The 16,801-nt window shown below is 63.4% G+C and overlaps 1 protein-coding gene across 13 annotated transcripts in view; it reads left to right on the top strand.

Moving 5' to 3' along the window:
* KDM4B (lysine demethylase 4B) overlaps window positions 1–16,801 on the top strand; it is a 132,073-nt gene that overhangs the window by 61,938 nt on the left and 53,334 nt on the right. For all 13 annotated transcript variants that reach the window (XR_013554356.2, XR_013554357.2, XM_060629937.3 and 10 more), the window contains one exon: window positions 14,604–14,653. Coding sequence is in view for 11 of the 13 variants with exons in the window: in XM_060629937.3 (XP_060485920.1) it covers window positions 14,604–14,653 (50 nt within the window). In the remaining 2 variants the exon portion in view is untranslated. The remainder of the gene's footprint in view (window positions 1–14,603; window positions 14,654–16,801) is intronic.

Here is a 16,801-nt window from a genome sequence, read left to right on the forward strand (position 1 = left end):
ATGCTCTCCATCCCCCCTCCCTCACCCCGGGCCAAACCCCCATTTGGGCATCTGGGGACAGAGGTCCCCCCCAGCCCCCCCGCTGCCCCGGGCAGCTCAGTGTGACCACGGTGTGCGGCAGGGCAGGGGGTGGGAGCGGGGGAGGGGGGGCTGGATGGAAAAGAGCCACCAGGATGCCGGAAGGAAGGCAGCTCTGTCTGTGCCTTGTTAGCAGCAGGGGAGCCCGCCAGGCTCCTCTTTCCCTAGCCCCGGGTCCCGCGTGTGTGAGAGTGACAGAAACAGCCACAGAAGGAGGGTTTTAGAGCAGGGAGGTCCCCCTAGAGCAGATCCCCACCGAGGCTGGAGGCGTCAGAGCCCCGTTGATGAAAAGGTAATAGACGAGGTGGCGGGCGGGTCCCTGAGCGCGTCAGCACGCGGGGTGGGGAGCGGCTGCCCCCCCAGCATGCCTAAATCTGATGCAGCGCGGCCCCGGGCCTGCAGCCGGAGTCCGTCCGTGGCCCACACGGCCTTGCCCCAAACAGGCCACTGGGGAAGTTTCACGACGGGGCCCCCTTCTGCCAGAAGGTGGCTGCTGTCCCAGGTGGCCGAGTGAGGCCCCGAGAGTGCTGAGTGGGACCAACTGAGGCCCATCTTCCCGGCCCGTGGGTTCTGGGTCAGAACCTCTGCTGCCTCTCGCTGGGCTTGCCGCGGCCCTCAGCTTCCCTATTGGAGGCACGGGGCCTTGGGCAGGCGGGGAGAGCCTTCTTGGTCCCCCTTCTGGAAGCTCCTCCTTGAATGGTGACCACGACCAGGGCAACAGCACTGATTGCCCTTCGTTCCGTTTGTGCCTGAGCCATGTGCCCTCTGTGTCCTTGCACAATGCACGCGCGTGTGCTCGGCTTCAGAGGCGAAAGTCCCACCTCCCGGACCCCCCCCCCCCCCCCCCGAGTGGGCAGCCTGCCGTGTCCGGTCACCCTAGGGCGTGCAGATGTGTGTGCGTGTGGCCGGAGGACCTGGCGCCCCGGGAGGTCACTAAGGGCCACCTCACCCACAGCCACGGGGAGGGGGGTCTCGGCTGGAGCCTGGCATCAGGCCGCCCTCAAGGCGTTGGGATCGGTGGTTTGGCCCCGTGACCAGGAGGGCCTGTGCGAGGGAGAGCTTGTGGGAGGAGAGCCGTGTTGGGCCCCGCCTGGGTCCCCGCCCCGTCGTTAGGGAGCCCTTGGCCCCGCTCGGTCAGAACCACGCTTTCATCCGCGACGCCGCCGGCCCAGGCTTTCTGTTCGCCCGGGTGTGCGGCGAACCTAAAACCGAGAGCTGATCTCGGCGTCGGCACGTTGACCCCTGAGGCCGCGGAGAGCCGTGCGTCTCAAGCCCGGGCGCCTGGTGGCGTCGGGCTGCGAGGACAGGAGCGCGCCGTTGGCGACCACAGCGAGTACCGGGGGCGCTTCTGGAGGGGTTTGCCCGGCGTGGCGCAGCGCACTGCGACCCCCACGGCGCGGCGTTTGTCCGACTCGCTTCCTCCTCGCAGCCTCACTCGCCCCGAAGCCTCACGGCCTGTCGCGGCTCCGGCAGCACCTGACAGCGTGTCGCTCGGGCTGGACCAGGGGACGCGGGAGGCCCGGCGCGTTTCGGGGCGCCCACCCGGGGGCTGCGCTCGGCCCCTGCGTCTCGCGGCACGCCGGCGGGGACGGGCACGGTCGGCGTTGCGCACGGATCGCGCGGTGATTTTAACGTCGCGCGAAGCAGGGGAGGGTCGGCCTTCCGCGAAGGAAAAATCTCGCCACACGCTCCTCGAAAAGCCGGTGAGAGCGAGAGAGCGAGCGGGGGCTCTGCCGGTTCCGCGGGCGGCCTGACGCATCACGAGCCCCTGGGCAGCGGGCGACGTTGCGGAATGGGGCCCCTGGTGGGGGCGGCGGGAGCCCCCCTCCCCCCCCCACCTCCCCACCCCCATCCCTCCCCTCCCCCCCCAATCCCCCCCCCCCCCCCCCCCCCCCCCGCCCCTGGGCGAACGTGCCACTGCGGGGCGCTTTCTGCCTGTTTTCCTCTTTCGGTGGCATGTTTTGTTAGAAAAAGACTTCAGCTTTTAGAGCCGTTCCGGTTTTATGGAGACACCGAGGAGAAAGTCCAGGCGCTCCCCCCCCCGCCCCGCGCTGTTCCCCCGCTGGGACCTCCCGTCAGGCCGGAGCATCGGTCACGGTTAATGGACCAACGTTGATCCGTTCTTCATAAGTAAAGCCCACGCTTAGGTCCTAGGCGTCCCAGGTGCCCACGTGACGTGGACTCGGCCGTCTCCTTGGGCTCCTCTGGGCTGTGGAGGCTTCTCCGACTTCCCTCGGTTTTGATGCCCTGTGACAGTTTCGAGGAGGCCCCGGGCAGGGTTTTCTAGAAGGCCCTTCCTTGGGTGTGGCTGCGGCTTTTCTCGTAGTGAGACTGGGGCGATGGGTTTAGGGAGGAGGACCCCCCGAGTGAAGCGCCCTCCCCCTGACACCACCCCGGGGGTGCGTGCTGTCACCGCGGCGTTGGCCTTGGTCCCCCGGCTGAGGTGGGCCCTCCGGTGTCTCCCGTGTAAGTGCCCTCCCTTCCCTGTTCCCATGCCGTCCTATCTGAAGTGTACTCTTGGAAGGAAGGAAGGAAGGAGGGACGGAGGGAGGGCGGAAGTTTCCAATATCGGAAAAGGGAATGGGGGGGCGTCTGGGCGGCTCGGTTGGTTGGGCGGCCGACTTCAGCTCGGGTCGTGATCTCGCCGCCAGTGAGTTCGAGCCCCGCGTCAGGCTCTGTGCTGGCGGCTCGGAGCCTGGAGCTGCTTGGGATTCTGTGTCTCCCTCTCTCTGTGATCCTCCCCTGCCCACGCTCTGTCTCCCGCTGTCTCTCAGCAATAAATAAACGTTAAAAAACAATTAAAAAAAAAAAGGGAAGAGTGAGCGGAACAGCCTCGTGCCCCGTGCACACAGTGGACGGACGTGAGCATCCACTCGTGTCGGGGGGTTTTCGTCTCTCTTCTCCCTCCTTCCCTCAAGTCGAGGTGGCTTTGGTTTGCTGCTGCTGCACGAGTGGGCTCGTGGCCTGCACTGATTTGCTCCCGGTTCTGTAGGTTCTGTGGGCCAGCTGGGTCCTCGGTTCAAGGTCACAGAGGCTGGAGTCCTTGCCGGCTGCTAGCTCTGGGCTGTCGGCATCTAGAGGTCACTCAGAACTTGCCATGTGTCCCCCCCCCCCCCACCCCCGGCCCCCATCTTCAGGCTAGCATGGGATCCTCTCCTGAAGAAGGGCCCTGCCCCTTGTGAGGGCTCACCTGCTTAGGTCAGGCCCACCCGAGGTAATCTCCCTATTTTAGGGTGTCCTGATGTGGGACCTTAATTAGAACAGCAAAAATCTGGCACACTAGGACCAAGGGCAGTTAATTGCAAGCGGGGGCCGGAAGACTCAGGGGCATCTGAGAACCGCGTCTGCCATAAAGAATTTGTTGTGAAATATAACGCGGTACAAAAGCGTGCAAAATGTGTATGCGCCCCGAAGATACGTATTTACGTGCCGTGTACCGCATGACTGTGCGGCCTGCCCCTGTGTAACCTCCCCCCCACTGCCCACCCCCTACCCCACCCTTTGCACCCCCTCCCCCCCCCCCCCAAGAGCTGATGACTGCCCTCAGGACTGTCCTCCTCCTGGCCTGACGGGTCCTTTCCCTACGTGTGCCTGTGGCCCCGGGCAGCGTGCCGAGTGTTGGCTGGATTTGAACTCCACACAGATGGACTGACTTGTCCTTGTGTTTGTGCTCGGGGTTTGTGAGGAAGACACCCCCGTTACGTGAACCGGTGGCTTGTTCGTTTTTATCTGCTGGGGGACTCCGCCTCCACCTGTCTGTCCGTCCGTCCATCGGTTCACTGTCGACGGGCGTTGGGGCCGTCTCCGCCCTGGCCAGCTGCACCCGCCGCGTTAGCGTTGTTACCTGATGCCTGGGCACGGTGTCCGTGACTGCACACGAGGACGTCCTGAGACATCCCGACGGCAGTGGCCGTGGGCGATGCTCCCCGTGTGCCAGGCTGCGCTCCGAGAGCCTGCCCGTCTTGCTGCAGCCCTGAGCCGCCCTCCTCGCGGGTGAGGCCCAGGCTGGCCGGGCCCCAGCTCGGGGCTGCGGAGCTCCCAGAGGGAGGGGCTGTGGCCGAGCCCCCTTTCCTCACCGCTGCTCCCCTCGCCCCTCAGAGCGTCTCCCTGAGAATCGGGAGGGGTGGCGGGTTCTGGGAGCAGGTGGCCGGGCGGTCGCTCGGCCTCGGGGACAGGGTGTGTCCCGGGTGGCGGAGGTGGCCTGGACCTGAAGGTGCGGGAGGGGAAGGACTCTGACGGAGCCCCCAGCACTGTCACCGAATCAACCTGAGCCGAAGTGGAAGCTGTCGGGTTCCCGTGGGAGGCGGAGACAGGATGGCGGGGACCCGGGCCGGCCGACGCGTGGCTTCCGCAGAGGTCACGCAGGTGTCCGGGTGGGGCGTGAGGGTGTGGGGGGTGTATTCCAGAAACGTCGATGGGCGGCCACAGGATGCCACGGCTTCTCCCGTCTCACTGGCTGGCGCCTGGTCACGTGGCTGCACTTTCGGCCGGGAAGCCTGAGAAACATCGTCCAGGTCCCTGTCGGGGGTGGGGGGGTGGTCCGGGGGGGGGGGGTGGTCTGGGGGAGGGGGGCGGGGAAGGGAGAGGGCTAGATGAGTCAGTTCACGTCCTCACCGAGTGCCCACTCTGGGTCCAGCATGAACCCGGGATCGACGCCACCCGTCAGGACAGGAGCTGATGGCGTGGCCCCACGCCCCCAGAGCAGGGCCAGGCGAGGTGGTGGCAGGAGGTCCGCAAGCCTGAGGGCTGAGGCCCGTAGGAAGAGACGGAGCCTGGCAGCCCGTGGAGAGGGCCCCGCTGGAGGGCGGGCTGGCGGGCGGGCGGCCGGGCCAGGGGCGTGGGGCTGGAGGGCGGGCGGGCGAGAGGGTTCGTCCAGGCAGCCACATCCCAGCAAGGTTCCTCTGGCCCAGAGGATGCATCGGCTGGGGGGCGGGCCCAGGCCGCGACGTGGGGGCTTTGGGCCGGCAGGTGTCCCTGCTGGGTGTCCCCGTCTTCTGTCTGCCGGCCGCTCGAGGGCCCAGACGTCGCTGGCCTGTCCCACGTCCCCACGGGCTCGGTCTGGCAGGAGCAGATGGGCCTTCACTCACTTCAGAGTCTTGTGTTCAGAGTCGCAAACAGCCGCGGCCGGCTTGTGCTGAGGGAGGCGGGATTTCTGCCGTAGGCGGCCCGAGTTCCGGCTCCCGGGCCGGAGCGCCAGGTGAGTCCCCTCTCTGCCCACCACTCCAAGAAACCGTGGCTTCTTCTCTTCAAAACGTCGAGCCCACTGAGCCTGTGACTGTGGGCGGGGTCCCCTCCCCCCACCGGGGCGGGAGTGGGGGACGGCCTTCCTGGCCAGGAGTCGCTTTCCCCGCCTGTTAGCTAGACGAGCCATCAGAGATTCGGGGTCTGCACACAGGGGCTGGTTTCCATGGCAAATTTCTATCATGCCAGCAGGGTTGCAGTGGGCAGATTTCAGCTCCTCTGCAAGGGAGATTCCTGCAAATCTGCGGGCAAGGAGAGAGAGAGAGTCTTTGTCAACTTTGCTCAAAACTCCGGCTAGGAGCGTGCTCCCCCTTCCCGGCACGGCAGCAGGAGGTGGGGGGCTCAGGGCCCCCTGTGGCCCGTCCTGCCGTCGCCAGGGGCCCCGCCGTCTGCGGGTGTGTGTGCGAGGAAGGCACACACGTCCAGGGCGTCGGAAATCACTTCGACAGACCTCAGCCTCCCCGCGTTGATGATGTCCCGGCTGCTCGCGGCCCGTGGAGAGAGCCAGACTCCCAGCCACCTTCCCAGGTCCGACCCAGCTTGTCGCCGTGTCCCGGGCTCGTGCCGGTACGGGGCCGGGGCGGCCGACATCGGCCTCATTCCCCTCGGCCGCGTCCCTCCGCGTCCTGTCCTTGTTCCCTCGCTTCAAACCGCCCGTGTGCAAACACCAGCGCGTCGGGGGGGCCTCCCCGCTGCGGACGCGCCTCCGGCCGGAGGAGTTTGGGGGCCGTGGGTGTGGGTGCAGCGGGAGGCCACCTCCGGCTCGGCTCGCTTTACGAGCGGACGTTCAGAGCGGTGCTCCGAGGGGGAGCCGGGGGTGCTCCGCGTTGGCCCCGCGTCCCCGCACCTCAGTCTCCCTTCTGGGCTCCACTCTCCGGCCTGCCGTTCAGAGCCTCACCTGAGAAGCGCCCCCCCCCCCCCCCTTTAAAACATCAAAAACACACACGTGCCTTGGCAGTTTCAGCCCGTCATATGACAAAAATAATTCCCGGGTCTAAAACGAACCGGGGCTTGGGATCAGATGCCTCCACTTCAGCATTTAACGGCAGGCTCGACACCACTCGCCTCGGAAGTCGGTTCCCTGGTTAACACGGGCTGGCCGTGTGTGAGCCGGCCGGGGTCTCGGCTTCCCTGGCTCCCCCGGGGTGGGCTGGGAGCATCTGGGGGCCCACGGCCCCGGGAGAGGCCTCGGCGAGCCCTCCCGCCTGCAGCACACCCTTGTCTCCCGCATGGGCGCCGCGGGCATCCCATCGGAGACGCCCTGTTTTCTCTGTCTATCTCCTGCATGCGTCTCAATAAAAACGTCATTATTTGAAATCCTTGACACTGCTCGCGCCAGGTACCGAATTCCATCGCCTTTTGTCCCGTAAAAAGATCCATTAAAGATAAACCACCGTGACTCAATGAGGTTCTTTCCTGGGAACAAGCCACCCTGGTCCTCTGCCGATCCTATCTCCCCGGCACGTGTTTGTGCTCGTCGTACAAAGGGGCTGCAGCGCCAGGACAAACGAGGGAGGCTGCCTCGCTGCCGAACGAGGCTCCTTGGAAGTCGAGATGGGACTTCTGGACAGCTCCAGCCGCTCGCTCAGGGAGGGGCTGCGCAGTCCGGGCTGAGCTCCCTGGTGCAGCGGAGACCAGCCGGGGCTGCACGAGAGCCCCCCCGGGCCCGGAGCCCCCGCTCAGGGGCTGCTCAGGGGCTTGCACGTGTACCCTTTCTGTCCTGAGTGTCCGGGACAGGGTCCTCGTGCCCCTCCGTCCCTGCATCAGCCCCCTGCAATCAGTGTCCCCGTCCAGGTAGCCTGGGCTGCTACCAGGGCTTCTCCCTCCCATCCTAGCAGGCACGGGGACCCCAGGCTATCCGTCCCTAAAGGCCCTTTGCACGTCTTCTGCCTGCTTTAAGGGCAAGTCTGTCTGCCCAGTGCTTTTTTTTTTTTAATTTTTTTTAAAATTTTTTTAAATATTTATTTTTGAGAGACAGAGTGAGACAAAGTGAGACTGGGGGAGGGGCAGACAGAGAGAGGGAGACACGGGATTGCAAACAGACTCCAGGCTCTGAGCTGTCAGCACAGAGCCCGATGTGGGGCTTGAACTCACAAGCTGTGAGATCATGACCTGAGCCGAAGTCGGACGCTCAACCGACTGAGCCACCCAGGCGCCCCGTGCCGAGTGCCTTTTCTAACGTCTTTTATTTCTCTAGACTGATGTGTGGGGTGACCCCTGCCATCTGGCGTGACTATTTTTTTTTTAATTAATTAATTTATTTTGAGCGAGAGAGAGAGAGAGCGCGCGCGCGAGAGGGAGCGAGTGAGCAGGGGAGGGGAGGAACAGACAGAGGGAGAGAGAGAACCCACGCAGGCTCCACGCTGTCGGCACAGAGCCCGACGTGGGGCTCGATCCCACGAACCGTGAGATCGTGACCTGAGCCGAAACCAGGAGTCGGACGCTTAGCTGACTGAGCCTCCCGGGTGCCCCTGGCGTGACTATTATTAATGCTGTTTTCACATTCCAACCATCACGATAAGGCCACCTTGCTCCCACCCGGCGTAGCGACCCCGCCACCCCGGTGTCGCGAAGTCAGTCGGTGCTGTCAGACCACAGCGTGGTCTCTTACCTCGTTTACTGAGGGACTAGCTCGCGGGTGAGGGAGCATCCTGATGGGTGTTTGTGGCTCTCCTGCCCCGGACGGAGGCTGCGCGCGGTCCCGTTACCCCGCAGCGCCAGCTTCGCGGAGATGTGCTTCGGCTCCCCTGGGTCAGACTCTGCGAGTCCGTCAGTGGTGAGCACTCCCCCGGGTTTGCGTTCAACCTCCTCCGTGGCGGGGAGCTCCTGCCTCGGGACCACAGACCAGGGGCAGGGTGTACCTGGTGGGTTTCACGACGTGCTGCGAATGCCTTTCTGGTGCGGAGGACGGCTGGCTGTCCTCACGCTGAGCGTTCATTCTGCTCCCTGGCTGGACCGCCTCACTCCGTTGTTCACCAGCTGCTCTCCGCTCTCCCAAGGAGAAGACCGTGTTGTTTCAGAGAAAAGTTTGTCTCTTGCCTTCCGTTTACTGTCCTTGCGTCTTTTTCTTGACCTACGGCATTGGCTGGCGTCTGCTGTGGGAACGGACAACTTGCCCTTTCCGGAATGCCTCTCCTGCCTCATCGTGCACTGTGACCATGGGGAGGTCCCTCTTAATCCTAGCTGGCTAAGAGCTTTAATACTGAATGCTTTGGAATTTTATGTAGATTTTTACTTGTTGGGCTGTTTTTGCAAGCCTTGGGGTAAAGGGTTAGTCTCATAATACACTTCTGTGTCTGATTTTCTAATATTTTACCTAGGACTTGACAGCTATGTGACACCGGCCTATCCTTTTCCTGTGTGTCTTTGTCCTGTGTCGGTGACTGCATTCCCCATTCATTCTTTCTATTGAAAATATGCCGGATTCATAGGAGGAGTTCCGTGCCATCTGAACTTCTTGTCTGCTTGGTAACCATAAGTGTAGGTGGGCACTGGCCCTTTAGTGTGGAAGTTTTGTGAGGCTCTCAGTAAAGCTGTCAGGGCCTGGTGCCTTTTCCGGAGGTGGTATCTGTGGGTTTCTGGTTCCTCTGAGATGGGCTCATCTTACCCTGTTGGATGCTTTGGTTCTGGGCCCAGAAGACCCTGAAGAGCCAAATGCATCTGTGGTCCGGAGCCCAGAAACTGGGGCAGGGACTGGGACTCACCACTCCCATGTCCACAGGGCTGGGGCATTGTTAATAGCTGTATCGAGGCATAACTTACGTGCCACACGTGACATACTAGACACAGAAGTCACCTGATGCGCTTGGACATCAGGTGAGGGGTGACCACCATGACTGTGTTTGTCTGGGCCCTCCTGCTCCACTAACCAGCTCAAAGGCGGTGCCCCGTTGGCCGGGAGGCTTGTGGGGAAGCCCGTTCTGTGACCGGGTCGTTCTGCTCAGCCTGCCCAGAGCGCGGGGCGGTATACTGGACCTGCCCAGCCAACGCGTGGCCAGAGAGGGCGCGGGCTGTGGGCCAAGACGGGCCTTTGTGTTTGAGGACGGCAGTAATGATGGCTTTTCCATGCGCCCAGCACGCGGGGCCCTAGCAGGGCTGCTGGCATTTGGAGCCGCCGTGGCCTCCGGGGCTTGTGTGGACGGCTTGCTCGTGCCAGGTGGCCTCCGACTTGACACACGGTCTCAGCACTTCCAGTGGCCCCTGCCTTCTTGTTTCTGTTTCCATAATTATGGCATGTTAAACGGCCAGGGGCCTGTCTCCCCAGGCCTTGTGCACACACTGTGAAATTAACTTCCTCACCCTCCAACACGCGTCAGGCCAAGCTGACATTTCCAAAGGGCTCCTGGCTGGACCCCTGCTCTGGGCACACGTTCTTCAACAGAGAGGGAGGAGGGTGGGGAGATGAGCTTTCTCGTCACGGCACCTAATTGCCGGGAGCCTCGCGCAGTGGAAGCTGTCAGGCTGGGTGCTCGTCACCGGCAGAGTCACCAGAGTCTTGGGGAAGAAAGAAAGCATCACAGCGTCGCATGTCCCGACTCCAGAGCCAGACGGCTGCGGACAGCACGGGGCCCCCAGCAGGTGCTGAGGGGCCTGGAGGGAAGGGCGGCTGTGGACTTGAGAGCCTCGGGCCCAGTGAGCTGTTTATCCTTGCAGGAGAGCATGCTGGGAGTTGCCTCATTACCATGGAAATGCTGCCCTCCTGGCAATGGACCCCTGTCCACCTGTAACAGACCCCGCGGCCTGGGGCAGCCGGCGCGTTCGAGGAGACGAGGGGTGGCTGGCGGGCGGGCGCAGGCGCTCACCTCTCTGGCCGGAGGGGCCTGCACGGCCCAGAGCCCTGCTACTCGTCTTCATCGTAACTAATGGCTCCCGAACAGGTCCCCGCTCTCCAAGACAGTCTGTGTTCCTCTTCGTGACACGCTCGTTTAATTTTTAACTCACGAGGCATTTGCTTATTTATTTTCATTGTTCTTGATAATAATTCTAAGCCATTAGAGGGGAAAATTATATTCAAAAATGCTGTTTCACACTTTATTTGTTTGATGATTTAGAGCGATAGAAAATAGCACATTTGCTGGCTTTTATAGTCTGATAATTATTCACATCCATCAAGCCATTCCAGGGGAATAAACAAAACACCAAGAAAATGACACTATTAATAGCATCCTCCGCGGCGGACAGGAAGACTTTCCCGGGCCGGTGAGTCAGTAAAATGCAAGCGGCTTGTCCCTGGGCCGGCCGGCGGGCCTGCCCGCGGAGGACACGTTGCCTTTTAATTGCCCAGCTCCGTCCGGCCCCGAGAGGTGCCTGGCTGCCGGGCGGAGGCCTCTGCCCGCCCCAGCACCCCCGACCTGCCCAGTGTCACAAGCCCTGGAGTGTCTTTATCAGGCCCACGGAGTCTGTCGTGACCTGTGCCGGCAGAAGCCTCCTGACGTCTGGGGCCGTGCGGTGTCCCGCCTTGGACCCGGCCTGGCCTCAGTGGGGCTGGCAAGACATCCTGTCCTCTGGCCTCACCGTCAGAACAAGAGCACTGAGCCGCGCGCTGCCCCTCTCCGGCACGCGTGTTCCTGACCCCCCTGTAGACAGGTCAGATCCTCCCCAACACCAGGCTGTGGGTCCTGGAGGTGACTGCTCACCGCCCTGGACCCAGCCCCGTGGGCAGGTTTGTGGGTTTCAGCTTGGCCTTTTGGGGCGGCCGTGATTGACGGGGGTGCGTTGTCCACAAGCACCTCAAAGGGTAAACGGAGGACCAGGAAACCCCGGGAAGGCTGGGGGACGCCCGCCTTCCCAGAGTGACCCATCCCGTCCCTCCTCGGACCCGGGCATCGCTTCCTTCTGAAACTCGCTCTCTGGACGTCGGGTTGCCCCTCACCATCGTGCCTGAAGTGTGTTCCTTCTGTTTGGTCGGTTGTTTGAACCGCGAAACAGCGGGACTGTCATGGCCTTTCAACCGTCGCACATCACGCGTCTTCCCTCCTCACCTGGGGGCCCAGTTCCCGGGGCCCTGGTCTCTCCCGCGTGCCTTTTTCCTAGTCTAGAAATGTCTTCTTTTCCCACCGAAGCCCCTGATGTTTGCAGACGGCTGCCTCTCCGAAAAGGGCGTCTGGCAGACGAGGCCTGAATTCGGCCTTCTCGGTAATTCCGCGGCATTAAGCCCGGAGTTATGGAGCCTGTCGAGTCCTGCTGCAGGGTCACCTGGGGCGGTTGCCAGGGATACCGCTCTGACAGCACCGACTTTTCCGTGACTTTCCGGTTTAGTGTTGTCCGGGAGGACTTTGTGGGGAAGGTTCCAGAGCAGAGAGAGTGTGTGGAGGGGGTAGGGCTGGGGAAACACGGAGATAAAAACACCCTGTGGGACACTGTGGAGAAAGTTCCAGACGCCTGCCTGGCCGACCTCAGGTGCAGGACTCACCGTGGGCCCGAGGCTCGGCCAACGCCCCCCTCAGGCCCACGGCAGCTGCCAGACCGTCCCAGGCAAACGGGGGCTGCGGCCAGAGGCGCCCGAGCGACCTCACGCGGGCCGCCGTACCTCCTGCGGCCTTCCCCGGGGCTCCCCTGGCCCCCGCACTCCCCGTGTCTGGTTCTGCTCGCCGGGCCCCAGTCGGCTCGCCCCCTCCCACCTCACTGGGTTCTGGGGATTGCTCTGCCCCCATCTTTGATCCCGGCTTCTCCAGATTCTTCCACCATGACAGGTGTGCCCCTGGGCCTTGCACCCTCCAGGCCCTACAGCTGGCCACCCGGACTGGACTGGGCCCGGGGAGGCTGTCTTTCTGAGGACACCGTGCAGGAACACTTTGCCACCGGGCGACGGGCCGCCGCGTCCAGAGACTGGCCACTGGGCTTGCAGGCCAGCAGAGTGGATTGCTGTTGGCCGTGAAGTTTGACCTTGTGATGGGGACGGAGGTCCTGGGGAGCGAGACAAATTGCCCCCATGTTGGTGACCAATAAAACCGACTCTGTTTTATGGCCCCGAGAACTCGCTCGCTAATGGCCAGACAGATGCTCCTGCCTCGGGGGTTAGCGAGCAAACACGCTCAACCCAGATAGCTGTGTTTCTTCCCTCCTCCTTTCCTTCCCAGAGCCGGGCCGAGGGGCAGCGATGCCCCCACACGTGGCCGTGACGAGGGTGACGCGGCTCTGCTCTGGGGGCCCCGTGGGGCCTGGGGGCTTCCCTCCGGGGACACGTGACAGTTGCTGTTGGGAGGCCAGGTCTGTAGCCAGCTCACCTGGGCCCCCACCGTGGAGGGCTCCCCAGGGCGCTGGCATGGAGAGAGGGCTCCGGGGGACCCTGCCGCCCACAGTGCCGGGATTCTCCCGGCCGTCGGAAGGCCCCAGTGTGTTTTAACAGACGCGCACCCGCCCCTCACTCAGAGCCGTGTGTCGTAAAGCACCCACACCCCAGTTCTCGTCTCCCCTCAAAATCTGAGGCTTGCGTCTTGCCGAGCCCCTGAGGGTGGGCGGGGGGGGCGCATCGCTGGCGCCGGGGCTTCTCAGCACGTTGAAGCTGTCGTGCGTTGTTCCAGGCGGCGGGAGGGCAGCTCTCCCTTGGCCACTGGAGTCCAGAAGTCCCCGAGGCTGTCGGCTTCCCGTCCGCCAGTCCTTTCTAATCCCCCCAGGGGCTGCGCTTCTCAGTGCTCAGCCCAGCGTCTTGCGGTCTGTACTTTCCGATAACAGAGGAGCCACGTTCCAATGTATTAAACTTTTAACATCCACCAGATTCAATTAATCTTATCTTTACAACTCCCAATTACAGGCGGTAATTAAGTGAAAGCAGCATTGTAGACTGGGGATATTGCATTAATCATCACAGCCTTGGAGTCATAAATTAGTTCCTCCCGTCCTCCGGCAAGTTCCCAGAAGGACTGGAATGTTTCATTTCCTTGTTTGGGGGGGACGTTAATCCCACAAAGGTGCTTTGGATTGGGATTAACTTTTCTCATCTTTATGTACGTGATACGAGGCTGTTTGAAAAAGGGTCGCCTCATCTTTGTCCAGACCGTGGAAAGTTCTCCAGCAGCAGCAGAATTGCAGGTCCTGTGCTGTCTCTGCAAGGGCCGTGCGCCCTGCCCAGAAATTGATTATTTCTGTCCGTCGGATCAGAGACGACGTAATCTCCTACCCCCGCCCCCTTTTGTTTTATTAAAAACCAATAGTAAACGTCTCGGCCGGAGTGGACGTAGCCCGCCACAGAGTCCGGGCCGGCTTCTGTGTCCTGTGTTGTTCCCATCCTGCGTCCCCCACAGCCGACTCGTTCTAGAACGTGAGGCGTGCCGACGCAGCGTCTCTCCCCTCGGCGCTGTGGACACGGGGCGGGTTGTTGTCCCCAGGGCGTCCCGGGCACTGGGCGCGCTGAGTGGGATCCCTGGCCCCCCCCCACACTCAATGCTAGGACCCCCCCCCCCCAGTGTGACAACCACAGATGTCCCCAGACGCGGCCCTGTGACCCCTGGGGGCGGGGTCGCCACTGTCCTGGGGACTCATGGGCTCCCCGCCGCCTCCTCCTCCGCGGGACAGACAGACGGCCTGTGCTCAGCACTTTTGTGGAAGGACCGACATCCCGGTTCTGCCTGCCTCTGTTGAACGCGGAGCTTTTCGTCTTGCCGGGGTGGCCAGGGTGCTGTGTCAGCTGGGGCGGGCTCCTCGCACCCCCGCTGGCCCCCCCCCCCCCCCCCGTGGCCGCTGCCTGCCGGGAACGGGTCCCAGGCGGGCCCCCCGCGCCAGCCTCCGCACACAGCATAAGCGGGTGTCACTCTCGTTTCATCTGTTGGCAAACTTGCACCTCACGTCTTTCTTGTTTATGACGGGGACTCAGTAATCTTTCAAACGTAGAACGTGTGAACCTGAAACTTACCGAGTGGTGACAAACGGAGTCTCGTTCCTGAAGCTTCTTCCCCGTCGGCTCCTGGTCCCGGGGCTGGGGGAGCGGGAGGCAGGGAGGCGACAGAGGGAGGCTGGGGGCCTTCCTGTTCCCCCCTCAGGCCCCCTGCTTGCTTTCTCGTGTTCCGCTCTCTGAGCCTCGTGGAGGCTTTGGTGGCTCTGACCAGTGCCGGCGTGGGGCGGGTGCCGTCACCGCCGTGGAGGGGCCCTCCCGCCCCACCCCTCCTCACTTCTGTGTGGGTCCCTCCGCCGGCACCCTCCCTGCTGCCCTTCACCCTTCTCACCGCGCCCGGTTCTGCTCTGTGCGCGGCCCGCGTGTCTCCCCGAGGCCGTGGCCACAGCCCCGGGCCCCTCAAACGCGTGGTGGCCCGTGACCTCGCCTCTGACGTGCCTCCCTTCTCTCGTAGGTACGCCATCCCACCGGAGCACGGCAAGCGCCTGGAGCGGCTGGCCATCGGTAGGTGTCTGCGCCCGCGGGCGGGGACCTGGGCCGAGGGCGGGGCTGGGGGCTGGCCCCGGCGTCTCGGGTCGCGCTCCTTGTGTGAGTGTCCGTCTCTGGGGGGGCTGGCGTGCTATAAGGTGTCCCTGTCTGGTTTTCCATTCCCTTTCCCTCTCGTGACCACAGACCCTGCTCTGGGGTTTGTCGCTCTGTGAGTGACGCGCAGATGCCATTGCCCGGAGCGCTCTTTCCCGGCGTGTTAGCACAGAGCTGCGGGACGTGACTGCAGGCTCCCGCCGGCCAGGGAGGGCGGCCGTGGTCTTTCGTCCCCCCCGGCGCCTGGCACTACATCACGCCCTCCTCTGGGCCTTCGGGTCTGTGTTCAGTCTGGAAAGCGAGACGTCCAGTTAGGAGCCCCTGCCCTGTGCCCCGCAGCCGCATGGTGACCGTGAGGGTGTCCGCCTGCGTGTGCTGGCCTGGGCCCGAGGGGGCCTCCTGGGAGGACGGGATTTGTCACAGTGAGTCCCCGGCTGTGTCCAGAGAGAGGGCACTGACGCCTCGGGGTAAAGGCAGGCCCTCGGGACACGGGATCCTTGGAGACAAGCCAGACACCGGGCTGGGTGACGCTGAGGCCCCCGGCCACTGCGACAAAGGGGCTGGTGAGGTTTCTCGCTGCTCCCCGTCACGGCGCCCTGCTCTGTTCTGACGTCGGGTGGCCCTGAGTGCCTCCGAGGACGTTAACAGACCCCGTTGGCCCAAAGCGTCTGGGCCTCGCCGGCAGGCAGCACCCGGTAGTCGGGGCGGGTGGAGTGATGGCCCTGTGGTTCGGGAGCCCCCTCGGGACAGCGCGGGGCCGTCCCTCTGGGTGGCTGTGGCAGCAGCCTGCCCGCCCTCCCCTGGCAGCCAGGGGAATCTTCCAGAGGCCATCGCTCAGCATTGGCGCAGCCTCCCCAACTTCCTGCTGGGTCCTTTGACCCCTCCTCTTGCCTCCCTCAGAGAGTGCCCGCCACCCTCTTCCCCTGCCCCGTTTGGCTCGGGAGACGGAAACGGTCGCTGTTTCCGAGAACTTCTGCGAACTGGCCGCACCCTGAGCCGCACGTCTGTTCAGCAAACGCCTGCTGCACGGTTTCCCCCGAGGACGAGGACACGGGGAGGCTTGTCCCGGGAGTGAGGCCGGCCCCGCGGCCGAGCGTGCAGCCAGGCCCGCGTTTCCGTTGCAGACCCGGACCCGGCCTTCCCGGGCTGGAGCCTGCTGTCGGGAACACGCTTGTCACCCTCGAAATGCCAGTCACCGCCCTGGCAAAGAGCGGTTCCTCTTCCTCCTTAACGTCTCAGGTGACCCCCAAATGGAAGTGCTTTCCCCGCGCACTGTTTGAAACATGAGTTGGAAACACAAATACTAATTGGAAAATACAAGTCAAAAAACGTCTTTCTCGTTTTCCTCTGCTGTTCCTGTTGTGACACCTCACTCCCGAGTCGGTGGCTCCAAGAAGCACGAACCTGGAATTGCTCTACAACAGCCCTAGTTAAACGCACACACTTGACTCCCTCACGTTTGGGGCTCAGGGGTCCGTCTGGCCCGGGTCTCGGGCTTGGGCTGCCCGGGCTCCTGCCTCCAGAGACTCCGGCTTCATCCTGTGTCCCTGTCTGCGGTCACGTGCTCCCCCCTCTGCCTCCCTCCCGTGGAGACCCCGTGGTGACCCGGGGGTCGCCCCCGTCCTGGGCTCCCGCACTTAATCCCGTCCGTGGAGCCCCTGCCACGCGGAAGGCAACGCACTCACAGGTACTGGGGAGCAGGACGTAGACATCTCGGGGGGCCACCGTGGGGCCTCCCACGCCTACACAGCCACGGAAGAAGCCGCCACGGAGTGATCCGCACGGGCGGCCTCCGGTGCCCACAGCCCGGCCCGGTTTTCCGCTGGATTCTGCAGTCGTGCCCGACCCCTTCTTCCTCTCTGTGCCTTTTCCACTAGACAAGTTTTGGGTGATCTGAACGCCCCCCAGAAAAGCTAGACACGGGATCCTGTGGGACCGTGGCCACTCTCCCTGGAGCCCGGCCGGCCCCCCACGTCCTTCTCGCGCCGGGGCCCTGCTGCCCGGGAACCTGTCTCGGGGCGTGCGGGAGGCACAGTGGCTGGGACAGGTCGGCCAGGAGCCGGAGGCCTC

This window comes from Panthera onca, chromosome A2 (genome assembly GCF_046562875.1).
Source record: "Panthera onca isolate mPanOnc1 chromosome A2, mPanOnc1 haplotype 2, whole genome shotgun sequence".
NCBI lineage: Eukaryota > Metazoa > Chordata > Mammalia > Carnivora > Felidae > Panthera > Panthera onca.